The 23082-nt window shown below is 41.3% G+C and overlaps 1 protein-coding gene across 1 annotated transcript in view; it reads left to right on the top strand.

Annotated features, from left to right (window-relative positions):
* Positions 1 to 22797, top strand: part of LOC111975615 (trafficking protein particle complex subunit 8) — a 96838-nt gene extending 74041 nt beyond the window's left edge. The window contains 10 exon segments of the mRNA XM_024004039.2: positions 7483 to 7579; positions 9429 to 9497; positions 9589 to 9647; positions 9874 to 10077; positions 12467 to 12568; positions 18930 to 18951; positions 19672 to 19677; positions 20328 to 20464; positions 20467 to 20519; positions 21114 to 22797. Coding sequence (XP_023859807.2) covers positions 7483 to 7579; positions 9429 to 9497; positions 9589 to 9647; positions 9874 to 10077; positions 12467 to 12568; positions 18930 to 18951; positions 19672 to 19677; positions 20328 to 20464; positions 20467 to 20519; positions 21114 to 21348 — 984 coding nt within the window. The 3' untranslated portion in view covers positions 21349 to 22797.
* Positions 22798 to 23082: the final 285 nt, after the last annotated feature.

Genomic DNA, 23082 nt, shown 5'->3' with positions numbered 1-23082 from the left:
AATTGCGTTGCATCTCACCTTATGATATCCAGTGGAACAACCACTTTACAATAGTGCATCTAACTCTTTTAAGGGGGGGGGGGGGTTAGAAGGATATAACGTTATCCTATCCTAGGTATTCCTTAAGAGGTGGGGTTCAGGTGTCTCCGGAAGGTGGTGATTGACTCCGCTGACCTTGGCGTCGTGAGGAGTTTGTTCTCACCATTGGGTGCCAGAGCAGCGAACATTTTTGACTGGGCTGAGCGGAACTGTACTTCTTCTCAGAGGTAGGGAGGCGAGCAGGCAGAGGTGGATGAACGCAGTGCCTTGTTTGGGTGTAGGGCCTGATCAGAGCCTGAAGGTACGGAGGTGCCGTTCCCCTCACAGCTCCGTAGGCAAGCACCATGGTCTTGTAGCGGATGCGAGCTTCAACTGGAAGCCAGTGGAGAGAGCGGAGGAGCGGGGTGACGTGAGAGAACTTGGGAAGTTGAACCCAGACGGGCTCGGCGTTCTGGATGAGTTGTAGGGGTTTAATGGCACAGGCAGGGAGCCCAGCAACAGCAGTTTGCAGTAATCCAGACGGGAGATGACAAGTGGCCTGGATTAGGACCTGCGCCGCTTCCTGCGTTGAGGCAGGGTCGTACTCTGCGAATGTTGTAGAGCTAGAACCTACAGGAACGGGTCACCGCCTTGATGTTAAGTTGAGAAAGAACAGGTGTGTTGTCCAGGATCACGCCAAAGTTCTTTAGCAACAGTATGGGAGGAGGACACAATGGAGTGTCAACCGTGATGGCGATCATGGAACGGGGCAGTCTTCCCGGTGAGGAAGAGGAGCTCCGTTTGCCGAGGTTCAGTTGAGGTGGTGATCCCTATCCACACTGATATGTCTGCCAGACTATGCAGAGATGCGATTCACCACCTGGTTTATCAGAAGGGGGAAAGGAGAAGATTAATTGCTGTGTCCGTCCCTGCATAGCAATGATAGGAGAGACCATGTGAGGATATGACAGAGCCAAGTTGACTTGGTGTTATAGCGAGACATAGGAGACAGGGGCCTAGAACAAGATCTGGTGGGCCACCTATGGTGAGACGCACGTGTGTGCGGAGACAGATTCTTCGCCACGCAACTGTAGGAGCGACCTGTAGGTAGGACCATCCAAGCAGTGCGCACTGCCGGGAGATGCCAGCGGAACGAGGGTTGGAGAGGAGTAGATTGATGGTTACAGATATCAAAAGGCAGCCGATAGGTGTCTAGCAAGATTGAGAGCAGAGGAGACGAGAGTTACCTCTTACAGTGCGGAGCGCCTCCGTTGACACAGAGAAAGCAGTTTTCAGTGAGTACAATTATTTGTGACATTGTGGTTACAATCAAAGAATTAAACCAAGATGACTGTTTATTATTTACAGTAGTGATGGACGAGCTGGGTGACATTTTTGAAAACTGGTTTTTCAAACACTTGTTAGGCCGATATCAGGACCAATACTCTTTATTAGCCGCTACTGTAGGTGTGAATCCCCCTACATGCAATGTATTCAATGCTAAGTTACTCTTAGTGTTACTTTGTGACTCAAAAACAGCAGTTACATTTTGCTTCATCAATATTCTTTATTGCTTTTCGTAATAAAATATCTAGAAAAAAGACATTTCAAAATGCAGATGGTTATTTAAACTACATTTTAGTTGCACTTCACGATCACCTGTATTTGTTGCATTATAATATCGTCAATTCCTTCTAGCCAAAACGTCTTGATGGCCTCAAGTTTGGACACACCTACTCATTCCAGGGTTTTTTTTAATTTCTTTATTATTTTCTACATTCGTTAGACAATAAAATAGTGATGAATACATCACAACTATGGAAATAACACATATGGAATCAGTTAAGAACAAATTCCAAAATTTTACAAGGACAGCCGCTACTCCTTCCTCCGTCGGGGAATTGAACCCTGGTTTCCCGCGTGCCGCACGACACAGGGATTTATTTCGCTAAATAGGCCCACTGTAGCCTTCTCCCGACCGTCACGTTGTTACAGCGCCCATATTTTCCGTTCCATCCTAACGGATAACTTTGTTTTTTATTTTTCTTGGAAATAGAATACCACCATGAATATTAAGCACAGTTTTTCTTAAAATTCGAGTCCCAGTATACTCATGTTCTTACAAAAAGGGTTTTAAATTCTCTAGTTACACGAAACTATTTTGAAGGCTATCAAATGCTCTCAAATATGCCCTCTTGGTGGTCAAACTTAGCACGTAAACAGCATTTAAATAGTACAGTTGGTTGGCATTAAATCAACGTTGCGCATAGAAAACTTATGTTGCAACTTTTAAAGGTACGAACCACTGTTAGGTAGGGTTAAAGTAACTGCATAGATTAATAAACAGCGGAGTAGCAGCAATTGTAACAAACAAAGGGGGTGTGTCCAATGGCAAATAGTCCAAGTGAGCCATTTGATGAATTTTCAGGCCATCTTATGAAGAATGGGGATAGAAGCTGTTAAGAAGCCTTTGGACTAGACTTGGTTGCCTCGAGGTACACTTGTCGCTGCTGTAGCAGAGAGACCAGTCTATGACTTGTGACTGGAGTCTTTGACAAAAAAAATTCTCCCTCTGACACTGCCTTGTATAGAGGGCCTCTTGGCAGGAAGCTTGGCCCCAGTGAATGTACTTGGGCCGTACGCACTACCCTCTGCTAGCGTTTTGCGGCTCGGATGCCAAGAGTTGCCGTACCAGGCGGTGTAATTGCAACCAGTCAGCATGCCCTCGAGGGCAGCTGCTAGAACTTTTTGAGGATCTTGGGGATCCATGCCAAATCTTTTCCAGTTCTCCTGAGGGGGAATAGCATTGTCGTTGGCCATTCTTTCACGACTGTCTTGACACTTGTGTTTGAACTAGAGTCGACTGATATGATTTTACAAACATTTATACGATTATTGGGTGGACCAAAAAAGCCGATACCGATTAACGGACATTTTTCTATTTTTATTTATTGTAATAATGACAATTTACCAACAATACTGAATGAACACTTATTTTAACTTAATAAATACATCAATAAAATAAATTTAGCCTCATAAAATAATGAAAGATGCTTTCAATTTTGGTTTAAATTAATGCAAAAAACAAAGTGTTGGAGAAGAAAGTAAAAAGTGCAAATGTGCCATGAAAAAAGCTAAACGTTTTAAGTTCCTTGCTCAGAACATGAAACATATGAAAGCTTGCGTGGTTCCTTTAATCTCTCTCTGATGAGAGCAGAGGAGAGAGAGTTAGCTTTAGCAGTGCGGAGCGCCTCCGTGACACAGAGAAGAGCAGTTTCAGTTGAGTACAAATTATTTGTGACATTGTGGTTACAATAAAGAATGTAAACAAGATGCTGTTTTATTATTTACAGTAGTGATGGACAGCTGGTGACATTTTGAAAACTGGTTTTCAAACACTTGTAGGCCGATTATCAGGACAATACTCTTTATAGCCCGGCTACTGTAGGTGTGAACATCCCCCTACATGCAATGTATTCAATGCTTAAGTACTCTAGTGTTACATTTGTGACTCAAAACAGCAGTACAGTATTTGTTCATCAATATCTTTATGCTTTCGTTAATAAAATATCTAGAAAAAAGACATTCAAAATGCAGATGGTTATTTAAACTACATTTTAGTTGCACTTCCACGATCACTGTATTTGTTGCATTATAATATCGTCAATTCCTCTAGCCAAAACGTCTTGATGGCCTCAAGTTTGGACACACCTACTCATTCCAGGGTTTTTCTTTATTTTTTTATTATTTTCTACATTGTAGAATAATAGTGAATACATCACAACTATGAAATAACACATATGGAATCAGTTAAGAACAAATTCAAATTTACAAGGACAGGCTACTCCTTCCTCTCCGTCGGGGAATTGAACCCTGGTCTCCCGCGTGCCCGCACGACACAGGGATTATTTCGCTAAATAGCCCACTGTAGCCTTCTCCCGACCGTCACGTTGTACAGCGCCATATTTTCCGTTCCATCCTAACGGAAACTGATGGTTTTTTATTTTTCTTGGAATAGAAACACCATAATATTAAGCACATTTTCTTAAAATCAGTCCCATATACTATGTTCTTACAAAAAGGTTTTAAATTCTCTAGTACAGAAACTATTGAAGGCTATCAAATGCTTCTCAAAGATGCCCTCTGGTGGTCAAACTAGCACTAACTAGCATTTAATAGTACCAGTGGTTGGCACTTAAATAACGTGCCATAGAAAACTATGTTGCAACTTTTAAAGGACGAACCACTGTAGGTAGGGGTAAAGTAACTGCATAGATAATAAACAGCGAGTAGCAGCAATGTAAAAACAAAGGGGGTGGTGTCAATGCAAATAGTCCAAGTGGCCATTTGATGAATTGTTCAGCAGTCTTATGGCTTGGGGGTAGAAGCTGTTAAGAAGCCTTTTGGACCTAGACTTGGTGCTCCGGTACCACTTGTCGTGCTGTAGCAGAGAGACCAGTCTATGACTTGTGACTGGAGTCTTTGACAAAAAAAAATTCTCCCTCTGACACTGCCTTGTATAGAGGGCCTCTGGCAGGAAGCTTGGCCCCAGTGATGTACTGGGCCGTACGCACTACCCTCTGTAGCGTTTTGCGGTCGGATGCCAAGCAGTTGCCGTACCAGGCGGTGATGCAACCAGTCAGCATGCCCTCGATGGTGCAGCTGTAGAACTTTTTGAGGATCTGGGGATCCATGCCAAATCTTTTCAGTCTCCTGAGGGGGAATAGGCATTGTCGTGCCATCTTCACGACTGTCTTGGTGTGTTTGAACTAGAGGTCGACTGATTATGATTTTACAACATTTATACCGATTATTGGAGGACCAAAAAAGCCGATACCGATTAATCGGACGATTTTTCTATTTTTATTTATTTGTAATAATGACAATTACAACAATACTGAATGAACACTTATTTTAACTTAATATAATACATCAATAAAATAAATTTAGCCTCATAAATAATGAAAGATGTTCAATTTGGTTTAAATAATGCAAAAACAAAGTGTTGGAGAAGAAAGTAAAAGTGCAATATGTGCCATGTAAAAAAGCTAACGTTTAAGTTCCTTGCTCAGAACATGAGAACATATGAAAGCTGGTGGTTCCTTTTAACATGAGTCTTCAATATTCCCAGGTACGAGTTTTAGGTTGTAGTTATTATAGGAATTATAGGACTATTTTTCTCTCTACGATTTGTATTTCATATACCTTTGACTATTGGATGTTCTTATAGGCACTTTAGTATTGCAGTGTAACAGTATAGCTTCCGTCCCTCTCCTCGCCTCCTACCTGGGCTCGAACCAGGAACACATCGACAACAGCCACCTCGAAGCAGCGTTACCCATGCAGAGCAAAGGGAACAACTACTCCAAGTCTCAGAGCGAATGACATTTGAAACCGCTATTAGCGCTCACCCCGCTAACTAGCTAGCCATTTCACATCGGTTACACCAGCCTAATCGGCGGGAGTTGATAGGCTTGAAGTCATAAAGCATTGCGAAGAGCTGCTGGCAAAACGCACGAAAGTGCTGTTTGAATGAATGCTTACAAGCCTGCTGGTACATACCATTCGCTCAGTCAGTCTGCTCTATCAAATCATAGACTTAATTATAACATAATAACACACAGAAATACGAGCCTTTGTCATTAATATGGTTGAATCCGGAAACTATCATTTCGAAAACAAAACTTTTATTCTTTCAGTGAAATACGAACCGTTACGTATTTTATCTAATGGATGGCATCCCTAAGTATAAATATGCTGTTACATTGCACAACCTTCAATGTTATGTCATAATTGCGTAAATTCTGGCAAATTAGTTCGCAATGAGCCAGGCGGCCAAACTGTTGCATATACCTGACTCTGCGTGCAATAAACGCAAGAGAAGTGACACAATTTCACCTGGTTAATATTGTGCTAACCTGGATTTATTTTAGCTAAATATGCAGGTTTAAAAATATATACTTCTGTGTATTGATTTTAAGAAAGGCATTGATGTTTATGGTTGGTACACGTTGGAGCAACGACAGTCCTTTTTCGCGAATGCGCACTGCATCGATTATATGCAACGCAGGACACGCTAGATAAACTAGTAATATCATCAACCATGTGTAGTTAGAACTGGTGATTATGATTGATTGATTGTTTTTTATAAGATAAGTTTAATGCTAGCTAGCAACTTACCTTGGCTTCTTACTGCGTTCGCGTAACAGGCTCTCCGCTGAGCAGGTGGTTAGAGCGTTGGACTAGTTAACCGTAAGGTTGCAAGATTGAATCCCTGAGCTGACAAGGTCAAAATCTGTCGTTCTGCCCCTGAACAAGGCAGCTAACCCACTGTTCCTAGGCCGTCATTGAAAATAAGAATGTGTTCTTAACTGACTTGCCGAGATAAATAAAGGTGTAAAAAAATAAATGTTATGAAAATTTGAAATAGGCACTAATTAATCGGCCATTCCGATTTAATTGGTTAACCTCTAGTTTGAACCATGATAGTTTGTTGGTGATGTGGACACCTTGAAGCTCTCAACCCGCTCCACTACAGCCCCGCCAATGTGGGCGTGTTTGGCCCTACTTTTCTTGTCGTCCATGAGCAGTTCCTTTGTCTTGCTCTTGTTGGGGGAGATGTTGTTGTCCTGGCACCACACTGACAGGTCTCTGACCTCCCGATTTGTGTTTTAATGATGGACTTGGAGTTGTGCTTGGCCACGCAGTCGTGGGTGAACAGGGAGTACAGGAGGGGACTAAGCACGCACCCCTGAAGGGCCCCTGTGTTGAAGATCAGCATGACAGATGTTGTTGCCTACCCTTACCACCTAGGGGCCACCCAACAGGAAGTCCAGGATCCAGTTGCAGAGGGAGGTATTTAGTCCCAGGGTCCTTAGCTTAGTGATGAGCTTTGGTCACTATCGTGTTGAACGCTGAGCTGTAGTCAATTAACAGCATTCTCACATAGGTATTCCTTTTGTCCACGTGGGAAAGGGCAGTGTGGAGTGCAATTGAGATTGTGTCATCTGTGGATCTGTTGGTGCAGTATGCGAATTGGAGTGGGTCTAGGGTTTCCAGGATGATGTTGTGAGCCATGATTTCATGGCTACCGAACATTCTATACATCTTATGCTATCTGAGTGACTCAAACATCAAAACAAAATCATTGGGATCCCCATGCCATGACATTTTTTTAATTTTATATTCTCCCTGACTGTCTTATTTTTATTTGGGTGATTGTTAGTTCTCAAAGATGATCTTATTATAAAATATATAGGTCCATTATCTTTTCTACATACTTAATCTGGTTTTAGTAGTATAACTTTACACTGAAAATGATTTACCATCCCGAAAATTATTTTCAAAAATAAAAACATTTGCCCATCGCTGCTAAATGAATATAGGGGAAACACTGCAGTATGTAGACTTTAAAAGTTGTTTAAAAGTTCCACTGTCTCTCTTCCACTGTCTCTCCATCCACAGAGTGAGGCTGGGGTGCGTGAGTTCCACATTGCACAGGTCTCTAGCAGCAGTAAACAGTGGAGACTACACAAGTGTATAAACCCAGCAGAAGACAAAGGTTTGTCCCTCTGCTCTCCGTAACCCTCTCAGATAGCACTACAATAGTCTTAAACTCATTTACTCGATAACTGTTTGACTTTTTGGTGTCAGGTTTTGATTTGTACATTTCCATTCAGGCTTTTTATGTTGCTGAGGAGTCTGCATCCCTAGGTGATATGCAATGTAGCAGTCCTACGCAGAAGAATTGCCAGCCCGCGATGGCTTTAAACAGATCAAATGTTCCATCTACTGTGGAACTTGGGATTGAATCAACATAAGTCCCTTTCAATGCAACAAACCAAATCTAAATTCAAGACCGAGTTGTTGATTTTGTTGTAGGCTGAGGAGCGCATCAGAGTAGCCTATTTCACGAGCACAAGCATTTTTTCCATCTGTGTTCAGAGAGAAGCCTAGATGTGCATTTGAGATCAGAGGGTCGCCGCGTGTGCACATTTGTTGATATTCTTTACTAGTTAGTGAGTTACTAGCCCAGTTATAGCACATTTTTAGAGAGTGATTGCTTCCTACAAGAGCACAAAACTTGTACATATCTAATTGTCTTTGAAAAGCAAGTCAAGTAAAGAGCTTTTTTTGTGTTAAAGGGGCAGTGTCCTGTTTTGAGACGAGCTGAAATTTTTCAAAACTACCCTCTGCTGCAAGTCACCTATTTGGCCAATTGTGTTACAGATCAGTTCTTTTTTAAAGTGATTTGAGCTTTCGGACAAGTGAAGCATCAGTCCCAAAATGGTTGTCATAATGTGCATAATGTTTTTAAAAAGTGTCACAGAATAAAAAATCTAGTTTCCGCTCACAACTCCTGAAATTTGCTCAGTGCTAAAAAATATTAGAGGGAACATTGGTTATATGGTGTCTCTATGAAAACGAAGTAATTTCCTGTTTAGCTATTTGGCGTCTTGGATTGCTTTGGTGTATTGGGTTGTGTTCCTTAGATGTTATGTTCATTAGATATATGCCTTTTGGTGGTTTGATCAGTGAGGTTCACCTGTTTTGAAGTGGTTAGCTTGGTTGGGTTATCTAGCCTCGTTCAGTTGGTAGAGTAGGCTACTGAATCTTGTATGCTGCTAAGTCACAATGCATTTGACATTTAAGTCATTTAGCAGACACTTATCCAGAGCGGCTTACAATTGGTGGCTTTTCATGTTGTACTATAGCTATGGGACCGCCCTTCGCAGTTCATACAGTGTTAAATGCTTTCATTCAGAGCTTGTTATTCAGCTTATTCAGCTCTGCCAGGCTGGGTAGATGATCCCCGTGGGAACTAGCTTTGTGACTGAAGACCAGTGGTGTGGCTGGTGGCCAGGACATATAGCCGAGGGCAGAATGATATTTTAGCCGCTCCCTAGAGCAGTGTGATATATGGGTAGTCCCAGTAACACACACACCACCGGGGGGCACTTTTGCAAGTAGGTCACTTTGTTCATGTTCGCTCTGTAATCAAATATGGAAATGTGGCGATATAGAGTTGGCCGTGACCAGGACAGAGTGGAAAAGAGAGACCACACTCACTCACACACTATCTGCTTAGAACACTGAGCTGCAGCTGGCCCATAGTAATAAGTAAGCTGAAAAGAACATCCAGGGTCTCTCCAATGTGTTAGAAAATCAGATGGCCTTTAGAGAAGTGTTGTGTTTGTACATGTTTTACTATACCTGTGAGTACCAGAAGTCCACACAAGAATAGTAAACTAACTACAATTCTGAGAAGTGAGGCCATTTAGCCAGTCCTCACTTGTAAAATGGCTATTTTAGGCTTAGGGTTAGAGTTAGGSGTTTGGTTCAGATGGAGACAGGACATGGACATGTCTCTCTCTCTCTTTCTTTCTTTCACCCTCCTCTTGTCATTCCAGACTGCAAACTCACCACCAGAGAGAGGGGCAAGCTGTGCTTCAGAGCAACACGATGCAAACCCCATGAAGGTACACAGACTCTCATTACCAACAATGTCAGACAATGAGTAGAATCTCTTTTCTGTCTCCTGACTTATTTTCTGTGTCTTCTGTGTCTTAGCTACCTCAAAGTCACTAGAGAAGTACACCTTTGCAGACCTGAGCCTTGGAAATGAACAGGTATGTTAACCATTGTAAGAGGACAATAACAGTTATCTGTCACTGCTGGTCAGTTTTGCTGAATGTATAAAAAAAATTGCTGTACTATTACCCTCTCCACCCCTCCCTTCCTTTCCCACGTTTTCCTTCCTCTCCATCTCATTTTCTCTCTCCCCTTTTTATCTGCTATCTTGTCACTCACCCTTTCTTCTTTCTTCTATTGTCTTCCCCTCCATCCTCTCCTCAGATCCTCAGCTCCACCACTCCGTGTGCAGACTTCTTCTTCCGGAGGTGTCAGCCCTCGGAGTCTTGTAGACCGCTTATTGCCGTGGAGACACAGGGGAGACATTCCAGGAGTCAGGGGGCGGGTCCTGGGGGTGGGGCTGAGGATATAACAGGTGTGGTCAGGAAGTGCAACGAGGTGGACCTCAACATCATCGTCCTCTGGAAGGTAAATCACAGAATTAAAATACATTACTATTACTAATTGTATTAGGATTAGTACTACTGCATAATTTAAATAGACCTCTAGAACACTTATGACACATATATTTAGACCTGTTGTGACATGTCATAACCAGCCATAAAATAACGCAATACATCTAAAACCCGAAAAACATTCCATTACACCACAGCCTACGCATCAATAGTATGTTTGTTATATATAAAAAATGAAATTGACCATGTTAAATTATCATTGTAATTGCGCACACACTGATGTCAGACATGCACCTACCCCAATGCTCTGTTGCTGATGACTGGGATGAATGCAGGAGCATGTCAAGACACCCGATTTTGACTGATGACTGATATAAAGACATGTACGTGATAGGCCTATCTGGCTTATATGATCCTGTTTTGACTGATGACTGATATAAAGACATGTACGTAGAGTAGGCCTATCCTGGTTATATGGATCCTGTTTGACTGTGCCTTGACTGATATAAAGCATGTACGTGATAGCCTATCTGGCTTATATGATCCTGTTATTGACTGATGACTGTATATAAAGACATGTACGTGATAGGCCTATCTGGCTTATATGATCCTGTTTTGACTGATGAGTGATATATACAAGAACATGTAACCGTTGATTTAGGCCTATCTGGCTGAATATGGATCCTGTTTTGACTGATGACATGATATAAAGTCATGGTACGTGATAGGCTAGTCTGGCTTATATAATGATGCTGTTTTATGAAACTGATGACTGCATATACAGACATGTAACGTGCTAGGCCTATCCTGGCTTAATACTGATCCTTGTTTTGACCTGATGACTGATATAAAGACATGTACCGGTGGATAGGCCTATCTGGATTATACTGATCCTGACATATAATGATCTCTTGACAGTAGGCCGTAAAGAGTATTTTCTTAGTCCAACATAAAAGTGTAAGCAGGATTGGTCATGAATGCTTCATGCAGTGTCAGTGTGCTTTTCTGCAAAGTTTTATTTGTAAGATATATACTATATTTAATACATGAAACTAAAGAATTTCATTACGAGAAAAAACAAAGGATTTGTAGAAGAAAACTTTCAATGAAAAGCAACCTTCGTGGGCAAGGGAAAAAAACAAAATTAGAATAGAATGCTTGTTCTTTTTCTTGGGGTTTGTTTTTTTTACCCCCTTTTTCCTCCCGCAGATTTTCGTGGCTACTCCAATCGCCATAGTCATTACTATCTTGTCTCAATCACTACAACTACGCCGTACGGCCTCGGGAGAGACGAAGGTCGAATAAGTCATGCGTACCCTCCCGAAGCAACAATCCAACCAAGCCCGCAACTGCTCTCTTAACACAGGCGGCACCTCCAACCCGGCAGCCACCCGCACCAATTGTGTCGGGAGGAATCACCGTGCACCCCGCCCCCCTTGGCTTATGCGCGCGCACTGCGCCGGCCCGCCACAGGAAGGTCGCTGGATAGCGCCGATAGAGCACAAGCATATCCCTACCGCGGCCCAAACCCTCCTACCCGGACGACGCTAGGCCAATTGTGCGTCGCCCCACGGACCCCCCGGTCCGCGGCCCCGGTCTGAGACAGAGCCTGGGCGCGAACCCAGAGACTCTGGTGGCACAGCTAGCGCTGCGATGCAGTGCCCTAGACCACTGCGCCCCCTGGGAGGCCTGGTTTTGACACTCTTAAGCCATAAAATAACACAATATGTCAACAGTTGTAAATATATGGGTCATGGCAGTGTTATGACCATATGCCAGGTTATGACTTTGTTATGACCTTTGTTATAACTTGTTATGATACTGGGTGTCAAGTAAAGTGTTACACAATTGCTACTACTATTGAACTAGCCATTACTAGACATACAGTATATAGGCTTCTGGTATTATATGATGACTCGATGGGTAAAACACTACATACATCCCATTCTTCCTCGGGTTCTGTTTGGACTGCCTAGGCAGCAGCTAATTGGGATCCTAATAAATACTAAAATCCCAAACCACTACAACTCACTTAATACTGTTAGTTCTCCCACACTATTCTAGGACTTCTATGGTGTTGCTGTTCCCTTCTCCAATTATACATAGATGGAATGTATATTTAGCTCATGTCATTATTGAAGATGTTGTCAATAAATGCTGAAGTAGTTTTTTTTGTTTTGCTCCATCCTGTGTTTCATTGTTTAATTATGCGTTGATAGTCAGTTTTTGTTGAGCTGATTGCTTAAGTTGTTTTTGCTGTTTTGCTATTGACATCAGGCCAATGAATTTACTAATGTTTGTTTGTTCTTGTTGACAGGTGTATGTTGTTGGTTGCTAATATTTGTTTGTGCTTGTTGACAGGCATATGTTGTTGGTTGCTAATATTTGTTTGTTGTTGACAGGCATTTGTTGTTGAAGACAACAAGCAGGTGATCCTGGAGGGACAGCTTCATGTGGCACTACAGACCATTGGCAAAGAGGCCTGCTCCCTCACACAGAAAGAGGTGCGCACACACCAGGCACACACATGTACACACATGTACATACAGTGCCCTCTGTAATTAGTGGGACAGTGAAGCATTTTTTTCTTCTTTTGGCTCTATACTCAAAGTTTGGATTTGAAATCAAACAATGACTGAGGTTAAAGACGGTCAGCCTTAATTTGAGGTGAATAATATCAGGTGAATAATGATGAGTGAGAAAGTTAGATGCACGAATATCATACCTCCTCTGTTATTGTAAGGGTGAGGTTTGCATATCTTGGGGGTATGATATTTGTGCATCTAACTTTCATACTTATCATTATTAACGATTCATTCATTCATGCATCCACATTACTGTAGAGGTTTTTAGAAAGATTCTATTCTTATTTATAATAAAAGTGACTCTAAAATGACACAATACATTATTTACCATTCATGTCTATTGGCCACAGAATAATCTAAAACACAACTAAAAGAAAGAGCAAATGCATCCAACATATTTGTAGAGTCAAAAGCTTGATGTAGTCATTTAGTACTATGCATATGGGACCAAATACTACACTTTTTACTGCTTATATTTATATAAGTATATTTGTTTTAATACTTTTGGTGCCCTAAAATGGGCAGAAAGTGCTATAATTTCTAAATGATTCACCCAATTATGGATGAAAATACCCTCAAATTAAAGCTGCTAGTCATTTTATCATTTAAAATCCAGTACAGAGCCAAAAAAACATTGCCATTGCCACTGTCCTGGCTGTCTCCTCTCTTTTCTCTCCTGGATGACTCATCACACTGAATGAACGCTGGCCATTTAATGATCAACAAGTGTAAACATTCAAATCACCGTTGTTCTTACTGTGTAGTGTACACAAGCTATTTAGTGTACACACAAGCTGAATAACTATACACTCTTCAGGACTGAGTTATCTGCATTGAGACTGAAGCACAAACAAAACCACACACGCACAACTCCAACTGAGTGTTTAGTGTGCCCCCTCCAAAACACACATACACAATCTGTGACCATGCTGTCAGTGGTGGCACTGAAACGTTTGGTGTCTGGGGCCTGGTACAAGTTTTTACAGGGTTAGGTCTACACCGATAGCCAAAGGTTATGCTTCCAGTGTAGCAGGTAAAAAAAACTGCTGCTTTTGTGACGTCCAAGTGTAGCTCTTATGTTAAAGTGAAGTGGTTTCAAGGCAGGCCCAAGCTTTACTATTTCAAGGCTGTGTGAAAAAGTTCATTGTTCTTATTTATCCCTAGATGGAAAATTCCATTTGTCACCACTAGGGCTGTGGCTGTCATGAAATTTTGTCAGCCAGCTATTGTAATGCTAATGTATGTCTCACGGTAATTGACAGTTAATTAACAAACCCCTTTTAGCATCTCCAGGCCGTCAGCATACAAGTCGCTGATGCACGCCATTTAAATATACACCATCACAATAAATCCATTATTTATTTTGGGCAGGTCTAAAGAAACATGATATGAAGAAAAAATATTTCAGAAGAACAGAACTAGTTGGCCTACTGTATGTTATCTGGCGATGCACTATGCCATAAGGTGTAAGCTTGTTCATTTAGCAGACATGATATGCTTAAGTCCTGTGCCATTATTTTATATTATATGATTTTATAGTAAGAAGAATATAATTGAACTTAGCTGAATAAAATAGGAAGGCTATTTTCCCCATTCCAGAGCAACTGTGCATATGAAGTGGCTATGTTAAGCATAAAAGTGATCATTTGAAATGTGCTAGATGTAGAGTTATTTGGCAACTTTAGTTGTAAATGATGCAAACCCTTAGAATGTCTTAGATATCAAAACATAGTGCATTCTGAAAAATATTTAGACCCCTTGACTTTATATATTTTAGACCCCTTATAGCCTTATTCTAAAATTGATTAAATACATGTTTTCCCTCGTCAATCTACACACAATACCCCATACTGATGAAGCGAAAACAGGTTTAGACATTTTTGCAAATTTATTACAAATAAAAATCAGAAATGTATATAAGTATTCAGACCCATTCCTATGAGACTTGAAATTGAGCTCAGGCGCATCCTGTTTCCATTGATCAATCCTTGATGTTTCTACAACTTGATTGGAGTTCACCTACGGTAAAATAAAGCAATGTAATCAATTTTAGAATAAGGCTGTAACCAAACAAAATATGGAAAAAGTCAAGGGGTCTGAATACTTAACGAAATGACTCTTGGCTCCTGCCCCAGATTTATCTGCGTAAGCCTTTTTAACTCTGACACACAGAAAGAGACACACACACACACAATCTTACATACATACTCACCCACACACATTTAAGCTAATGTATTTTTTTTGTGGGGGGTCTCTGAAGATATGAAGACAAAGGGAGAGTGATTAACCAAGCCATTACTTTAAGTGTGTGTGTATGTGAGAGAAAGTGACAGACAGCTCTAACCCGCTTAACCTTAGTCTAGTTAGTCACCACTGTCTTGAATGATTGATCAGCACTTCTCAATGACTTCATTCATTAACTCTCTGAAACACTGTGTCACATTAGAAAAGTTGAGCGTCCACAATTGTTTTAATACTTTGCCATTTTTAAAGTCATGTTCCCCCCCATCCTTGACTTTTCCTAAATAACACACTGTCATTGTTAGAATCTTAATATCACTAACATAACTTGTGTAATAAGCCGTTTTAAGAGGACATAAAATATTCATCCAAGTCTAACTGAAATCTTATCAGAAACATGTTGGGTAGTTTTCACAACTTTAAATTTGTTGATGTCATTTAGAAATTTAGCACGGAAAATCTTTTTAATTWWWWAAAAWWWWTTTAATTGCATTTTCTCTCCGGTCCCTAAACATCTTTGCTGCGTGAGAGAAGCAGAGATGAAAGAGAACTTTACCGATGTCAACTAGATTGAAGCATTCATTCTATTGATTTATGGCATTTTTCTGGGGAACAGCGGTTTATTTAGTATTCTAGGGCAACAAGTAATGACAGAAGAGAAGCTGCATGTATCTACAGACAAATTGACTAACAAATAGCACACCAAAATGTCAGATTATAAGCCGAAACATAAGCCTATCTCTGACTGTACAGCGCGGTCTGATGATAATAGCCGTTTATATCTCCATCGCAATCGCTCTCACACACACACTTAAACGAATGACACACACACACACAATCATGCTTAACTTCTCTGGGATATGTGGGACGCTACTGTCCCACTTGGCCAAAATCCAGAAAAAATGTAGCACGCCAAATTCAAATATATTACTATAAAAATCAATCTTTCATGAAATCACACATGAAAGACACCAAATTAAAGCTACACATGTTGTGAATCCAGCCAACATGTCTGATTTCAAAAAGGATTTACGGGGACAGCACACCAAACAATTATGTTAGCTCAGTACATAGCCACAGAAAAACACAGCCATTTTCCCAGCAAAAGATAGTAGTCACGAAAAGCAGAAATAGAGATAAAATCACTAACCTTTGACGATCTTCATCAGATGACACTCATAGGACATCATGTTACACAATACATTTATGTTTTGTTCGATAATATGCATATTTATATCCACAAATCTCGGTTTACATTGGCGCCATGTTCAGAAATGCCTCAAATATCCGGAGTAATTGCAGAGAGCCACGTCAAATAACAGAAATACTCATCAAACTTTGATGAAAGATGCATGTTTTACACAGAATTAAAGATACACTTGTTCTTAATGCAACCGCTGTGTCAGATTTAAAAAAAACTTTGCGTAAAAAGCACACCATGCAATAATCTGAGACGGCGCTCAGATTTAACAACATTTCTCCGCCATGTTGGAGTCAACAGAAATACGAAATTACATCATAAATATTCCCTTACCTTTGATTATGTTCATCAGAATGCACTGCCAGGAATCCTAGTTCCACAATAAATCGTTGTTTTGTTCGATAATGTCCATTAATTATGTCCAATTAGCTACTTTTGCTAGCATGTGTAGTACACGTGTCCAAACGCTCGTGCAAGATGCAGTTAAACGTTGGACGAAAACTTCAAAAAGTTATATTACAAGTCGAATAAACTGGTCAAACTTAGTAGAGAATCAATCTTCAGGATGTTGTTATCATTTATATCCAATAAGGTTCCAACCGGAGTATTCTTTTCAGTCTCTATAAGTAATGGAACGCATGGCGATATCATGAGGAATGCGCGTGACCAAGATCTGGCAATCTGCCAGACCACTGACTCAAACACCTCCCATCCGGTCCCACATCACAGTATAGGCTTCATTCAGCGTTCTACAGACTGTTGACATCTAGTGGAAGGCGTAGGAAGTGCAAACAGATCCATATATTACAGGGAATTGAATAGGCGATGAGTTTAACAATGACCAGTCTCAGGATTCTCACTTCCTGTTTGGATTTTTTTCTCAGGTTTCTGCCTGCCATATGAGTTCTGTTATACTCACATACATCATTCAAACAGTTTTAGAAACTTCAGAGTGTTTTATATCCAATAGTAATAATAATATGCATATATTAGTATCTGGGACAGAGTAGGAGGCAGTTCACTATGGGCACGCAATTCATCCAAAAGTGAAAATGCTGCCCCCTATATCAAAGAAGTTAAACTACGCACATACATACACACTATATTTGGATTATCCCCTGAAGTCTCACCACAGTTTATTACCACTCAGCTGACAGTTCCAGTCCCCCCCAGATACGGAAAACCTGGAGGGGCTCTCCCTGTCTTATTTAATCTCCACAGYGTTATAGCTGGGTCGGTTCAAACATAGTTTAATGATCCACTTTGTTTTCTTTAGGCACACACATACCTTCCTCTCTTCCCATGTACATGCTACATAACCTCTTATGGAGTTTACAAGAAAAACAGGGTTGAATTCAATTAATTATAGTTCTATGTTAAATGTATGCGTCATTATTCATAAAATTCATAACAGTGACGAACAATTCCTTTTCCAGCATGATGGAGCACCTAGCCATAAGGCAAAAGTGATAACTAAGTGGCTCGGGGAACAAAACATCGATATTTTGGGTCCATGGCCGGGAAACTCTCCAGACCTTAATCCCATTGAGAACTTGTGGTCAATCCTCAAGAGGCGGGTGGACAAACAAAACCCCACAAATTCTGAAAAACTCCAAGCATTGATTATGCAAGAATGGGCTCCCATCAGTCAGGATGTGGCCCAGAAGTTAATTGACAGCATGTCAGGGCGGATTGCAGAGGTCTCTCAAAAGAAGGGTCAACACTGCAAATATTGACTCTTTGCATCAACTTCATGTAATTGTCAATAAAAGCCTTTGACACTTATGAAATGCTTGTAATTATACTTCAGTATTCCATAGTAACATCTGACAAAATATCTAAAGACACTGAAGCATCAAACTTTTGAAAATTAAATATTAGTCATTCTCAAAAACTTTTGCCATGACTGACACACACACACACACACACCACACACACACACACACACACACACACACACACACACACACACATCACATACACACCACACACACTACCACACACACACACTCACAACAACACACACACCAATCTGAAAGTTGTCCTATTGTCAAAACGTCTAATTATAGTTCTCTGATGTCTCTATCAAAGGCATTTTGCCAAGTGGCCATTCATTAATATTTGTAATGGCAAAGTTCTGAACGGGCGAAAACAATTTATACCACATAAAACAAATTGTCTTTGTGTAACTACATTATATAAAAAGCAGTTTTTTTTGACAACAATGCCTCTGTTTCTTCTCTGTTGTGTAGCTAGAGAGGCTAGGAGATGTATATGTGGTGTGTTGAAATGGCATCTTGTCCTGTGTCCTGACCATGTGTTGCTGTTCCTTCTGTCCTGTTGTAGGAGACTGTGTGTTTAATGCGTGTGGCATTCATGTTGTGTTCTCCTCTGTCCTGTTGTAGGAGGCTGTGTTTTTAATGGTGTGGATTCTGTTTGTTCTCTGACCTGTTCTTAGGAGGCTGTGTGTTTAATGTTGTGGATTCTGTTTGTTCCTCTGAACCTGTTGTAGGGAGGCTGCCTGTGTTTTAATGGTGTGGATTCTGTTGTTCCTCTAGACCTGTGTAAATTGTTAGGAGACTGTGTGTTGTAAAATGGTGTTGATTATGTTGTGTTCCTCTTGTCTGTTGTAGGAGGGCTGTGTGTTTAATGGTGTGGATTCTGTTGTTCCTCTGACCTGTTCTAGGATGCTGTTGTGTTTAATGTGTGGATTCTGTTGTTCCTCTGACCTGCTGTAGGAGGCTGTGTGTTTAATGGTGTGGATTCTGTTGTTCCTCTGACCTGTTGTATTGTAGGAGGCTGTGTGTTTAATGGTGGTGGATTCTTGTGGTATTCTAGGAGGCTCAAGAGATGGTGCTGCGTGAAGTTTAAACCAGAGCTTCACTTCCTCTCGTCTATGACACACCCTGAGCCTCACCCATAGGCCAACCATGACTCTCCCAATACTCATCACCGCAGACCAACCTGCACATACACCCGAAACTAGCAGCCACCCCTTTGTACAGAAAGGGTAACACGTCACCGCATGCCACTGTTCATGACGCCGCACACTCGCATACATACACACAGAATTCAGCCATCGATCAATACATCTGGTCCAGTGGATATATTGCGCCACGCTCCACACACCCAGTGCAACAGTCTGTCAATCATATGTGGTTACAGAATGTCCTCTCTGACTGTGCTTTTATCAACCCAGCCAAGAAAAGGGGAGATATCTCCTGCTTCTCTCCCCCTGCGTCTTGGTACCTGTCTGGTTGTAATGGGGTTTGGATGCCACTTGCCCTATAGCAGTATCTATGACTGAATGGTCAGGGCCAGGTGATACCTGGAGCACTGAAATACAGACAGGGGAAAAAGAGCAGGAAGAGACAGAGAATGCTTGGGGCTGTGATGATAATCGCAACTGTTTTCCATGGCAAAAAATGAAACAGGAAGCAGACCTAACTTTTTTGTCCTTTAAAAACCTGCCTGTATGTAAAAATTAGTATGCTATAGCTGGGAAAATAAATTACATGTGACTCTGATGACAACATAATGATGTTTGTTTTCCAACATTAGGGCTGTTTTCCTAAAGAAGTTAAATCCGCTTCCTGTTGTTTCATTGCACGATACTGACGAGTATCGCAGTATACTGGTATCGTCCCGGCCCAATAAATAGACCGAGGGGTACACAGGGACACACACTGGCACACCTGTCTCTCACTCTCTCTCTTTTTGATCTCCACAGGATATGGGAGGTGCAGAATTATTTCTGAACAGGCACTATACTAACAGGCACTATACTAATCTACTCTAAACTGAAACCGTTCATGAGGAATCTGTCAGCCTGCTTGTCCCAGAGGTGGTTGTTTGTGTGACACGTGTACTCTCGCATAATTCACTAGTCAGAACTGGACTAACACGATTTATCTTTTGACATGACTTGGTTCTAAACTCCACTGTTAATGTCATTATTTCTAGGGAAACCAGAACTGTTGTAGCTCAGCAAAGGAGGTGCTTGAGGAGATTAAATAACTATTAGTGTGGTTTGGAGACAGTGAGGAGAAACAGACTGATAGTCAGGGACCTTAAGTGCAGTGCTTTAATTAATGTGACATATAATGAGTATAATAACCATATCTCTGTCTATATTTCAATTTCACGTTCTCTAACTCCCCTCCGCCTCTCTCTCCTCCCCCTCCCTCTCGCCCCCGCTGTCGCCCCCCTCCCTCTCGATCCCGCTGTCGCCCCTCCTCTCGGCCTCACTCCCCCCTCCCTTCTCTCCCCCCTCACTACCCGCCCTCTGCCTCTCTCTCTCCCCTTCTCTCCCCCCCCCCCCTCTGTCTATATGTAGTCCTCGTATGGTTCCAGTCACTTTGACTCTATCTAACATGCCTCCCTGGCTCAAGTTGATGCCATCATTGACCCTCGACACAAAACTACGAGGTAAACATAATCACACGCACACCCACAGTAGTCCCTAGTCCTATTTTCTCCTATTACAGTGCATTAGCTCCGCACTGTACTGTTAAAGATGCAATATGTAACTTTTTGGGCGACCCGACTAAATTCACGTAGAACTGTACTAAATATTGTACTTATAGATCTGTCATTCTCATTGAAAGCAAGTCTAAGAAGCAGTAGATATGTTCTATGTGCACTATTTCTATGCTTCCCTTGCTTAATCTTTCATTTTTGCATTCATTTTTTCATTGTACACCAGCTTCAAAATACAATATTTTTGGTTATGGAAAATATATTTCACAGGGGTTTAGATGACATGATGACATTTACATGATACTTACTTGTTATGTCACAAACTTAAATTAGGCACACTATTACAATTTTAGCAACCCGGAAATGACGGAGCGATTTCTGCACAGTGCATCTTTAAATCTGCCATCTGTTCCTCATGTCCCTGAGCAAATGTTTACCTGATAACTGCATCCTGTTCATCCTCCTGGTTTTAATTTTCTTTGTTTTCCTCTCATCCCCCTCTTTCATCATCCCTTTTTCTCTCTCTTTTCCTCCCTCCATCAGTCCTGAGTCTCTTGAGGTGCACGGTTCGTTTACATGGCTGGGCCAGACTCAATACAAGCTGCAGTTGAGGGCACAGGAAGTGATGCGGCTGCCGCTGAGAGCCGGCTTCCTGCATGCGGGCGTCTATAACCTGGGAACTCCACGGGTCTTCGCCAAGCTGGCGGACCAGGGAGCCATGTGTGAGACCAGCCAGCAGATGGCCACGCCTGCACTAATCATCATTAACAGCACCTGAACATTGTCCTGCCCATCATCAATTATGAATTAACCACCATCTGTCAATCATCACTACCAAGACTCCCCATTGGTTGGCAACAACAGGGTTGAGAGCTCAGAGACCCACCCAGCAAGAAATATCTTCCAAATCCTAATCACCCGCTCTTCACCATCAATGCTTGAACACTGGGCTGTCTTAATTAGGCATAAAACTGAAGAAAACAGTCTATAACAGGGAGGGACTACTTGAAAGGCTCTTTTTCATTTTCTGTTGCAAAAGGTTTTACTACAGGGTGCCCTATTGAATAGGATCCCAATTCTGCCTGCCCGCCCACCCGACAATAACCAATGAACAATTATCTGCAAATCATCACTACCAAGGCTCCCCATTGGTTAAGAAACTGTTGAGAGCTCGGAACTAGCTACCAAGCAGAAATATCTTTCCACCAAGTCTCAAATCATCCACTCCCTAAAAATTTGACCCATTTTTCCAAACTAGTATACTCAATACTGGACTAAGGAAAGAAGTTTTGTATTTTGTAATAAAAATCAGGGCGATAAGATGTATTTAAAAATATATATAAAATGTTTGAATGAAATTGTGCATCAGTTGAGCTTGTAACCACTGCGATGGTCAGACTGTTGTTAAATAAACCCCCCAGTAGCTATTTTATGTCCCAGCAACACATCAAAGCATCATGGACTTACATGTGGAAGAAGGATCTGTTTTCTCTCTGTGTATTATTCATCTGTCATCTCAGCTGATGCACTTTGCTTTTGACCTTTTTTATTTGATGATATCAACCTGTGGAAGGGGAGGAGAACAGACAGACGTTGTTAACTTAGACGGCAACAGCGTGTCTCCTACGATACTGGTGTCATCTGTCTACCGCCAGAGATTTATTTTATTTTTAGTGTTGAAAAACGAATCACATGTTGTTGAGCAGTTGTCACCGTGGCGACAGATGTCGTTTACTTCTTGGATTAACCAGGATGAGGAAGTAGGAAAAACTGCCTCTGCCTCAATGAGACTGACCATGACCAGGGTTTTCTGTTGTGTGGTCACATGGACCAGACCATCAGCACATCACAAACAGTTTAGAATATGACCCAGSGTTTAACCACTATACTACAGTATGTGACTGACAAACTCTTTGACTGACAGGTTCTGATACAGATACTGCCTGCCCACCTGTCTGTGAGCCTGTCTGTTGTTGGTCTGTAGTCCATCTGGACTGACAGTGCTGTCAGTCCCCACGTGCACACATTTAATTTTCTACAAAACAAACAAACATACCAACGTATGAACCAATCAAATCAACATGATCCCTATACTTCTCCCTCATTGGACCTCCACCTTGTGCTCAAGCTGTTATTTAAATGTATGTATTTACTCAACTGCTTTTCAGATTATGTATTATATTTATAACAAATTTACTGTAAATAGAAATAAAAATGTAACTGATGATGTGGGCTGTGAGATACAGTAACCGTCTCCCCTCTGTGCAATGTGTAGACAATGTTGTGATTTGTAGTTATACTTTTCAGACTGACTGACTGAGTTTTAGGATGTTTTCCAAATGGCATCCTATTCTCCATTAATTTTAAGAGAATTATGTTCTCAAGGTACATAACCCAATTGAATTATATTACTCAGTCTGCAAACCAGAATTTGTAAGATCCTGGTTGAATGAAACAGACGGAGGCTCAGCTAAAATTAGTCAAAAAGGTTTATTCACGGGAACGTTCTAAA

Source organism: Salvelinus sp. IW2-2015, linkage group LG16 (genome assembly GCF_002910315.2).
Source record: "Salvelinus sp. IW2-2015 linkage group LG16, ASM291031v2, whole genome shotgun sequence".
Classification (NCBI taxonomy): Eukaryota; Metazoa; Chordata; class Actinopteri; order Salmoniformes; family Salmonidae; genus Salvelinus; species Salvelinus sp. IW2-2015.
Note: the sequence above shows the minus strand (reverse complement) of the source record. Positions and strands in the feature narration are given on the sequence as shown.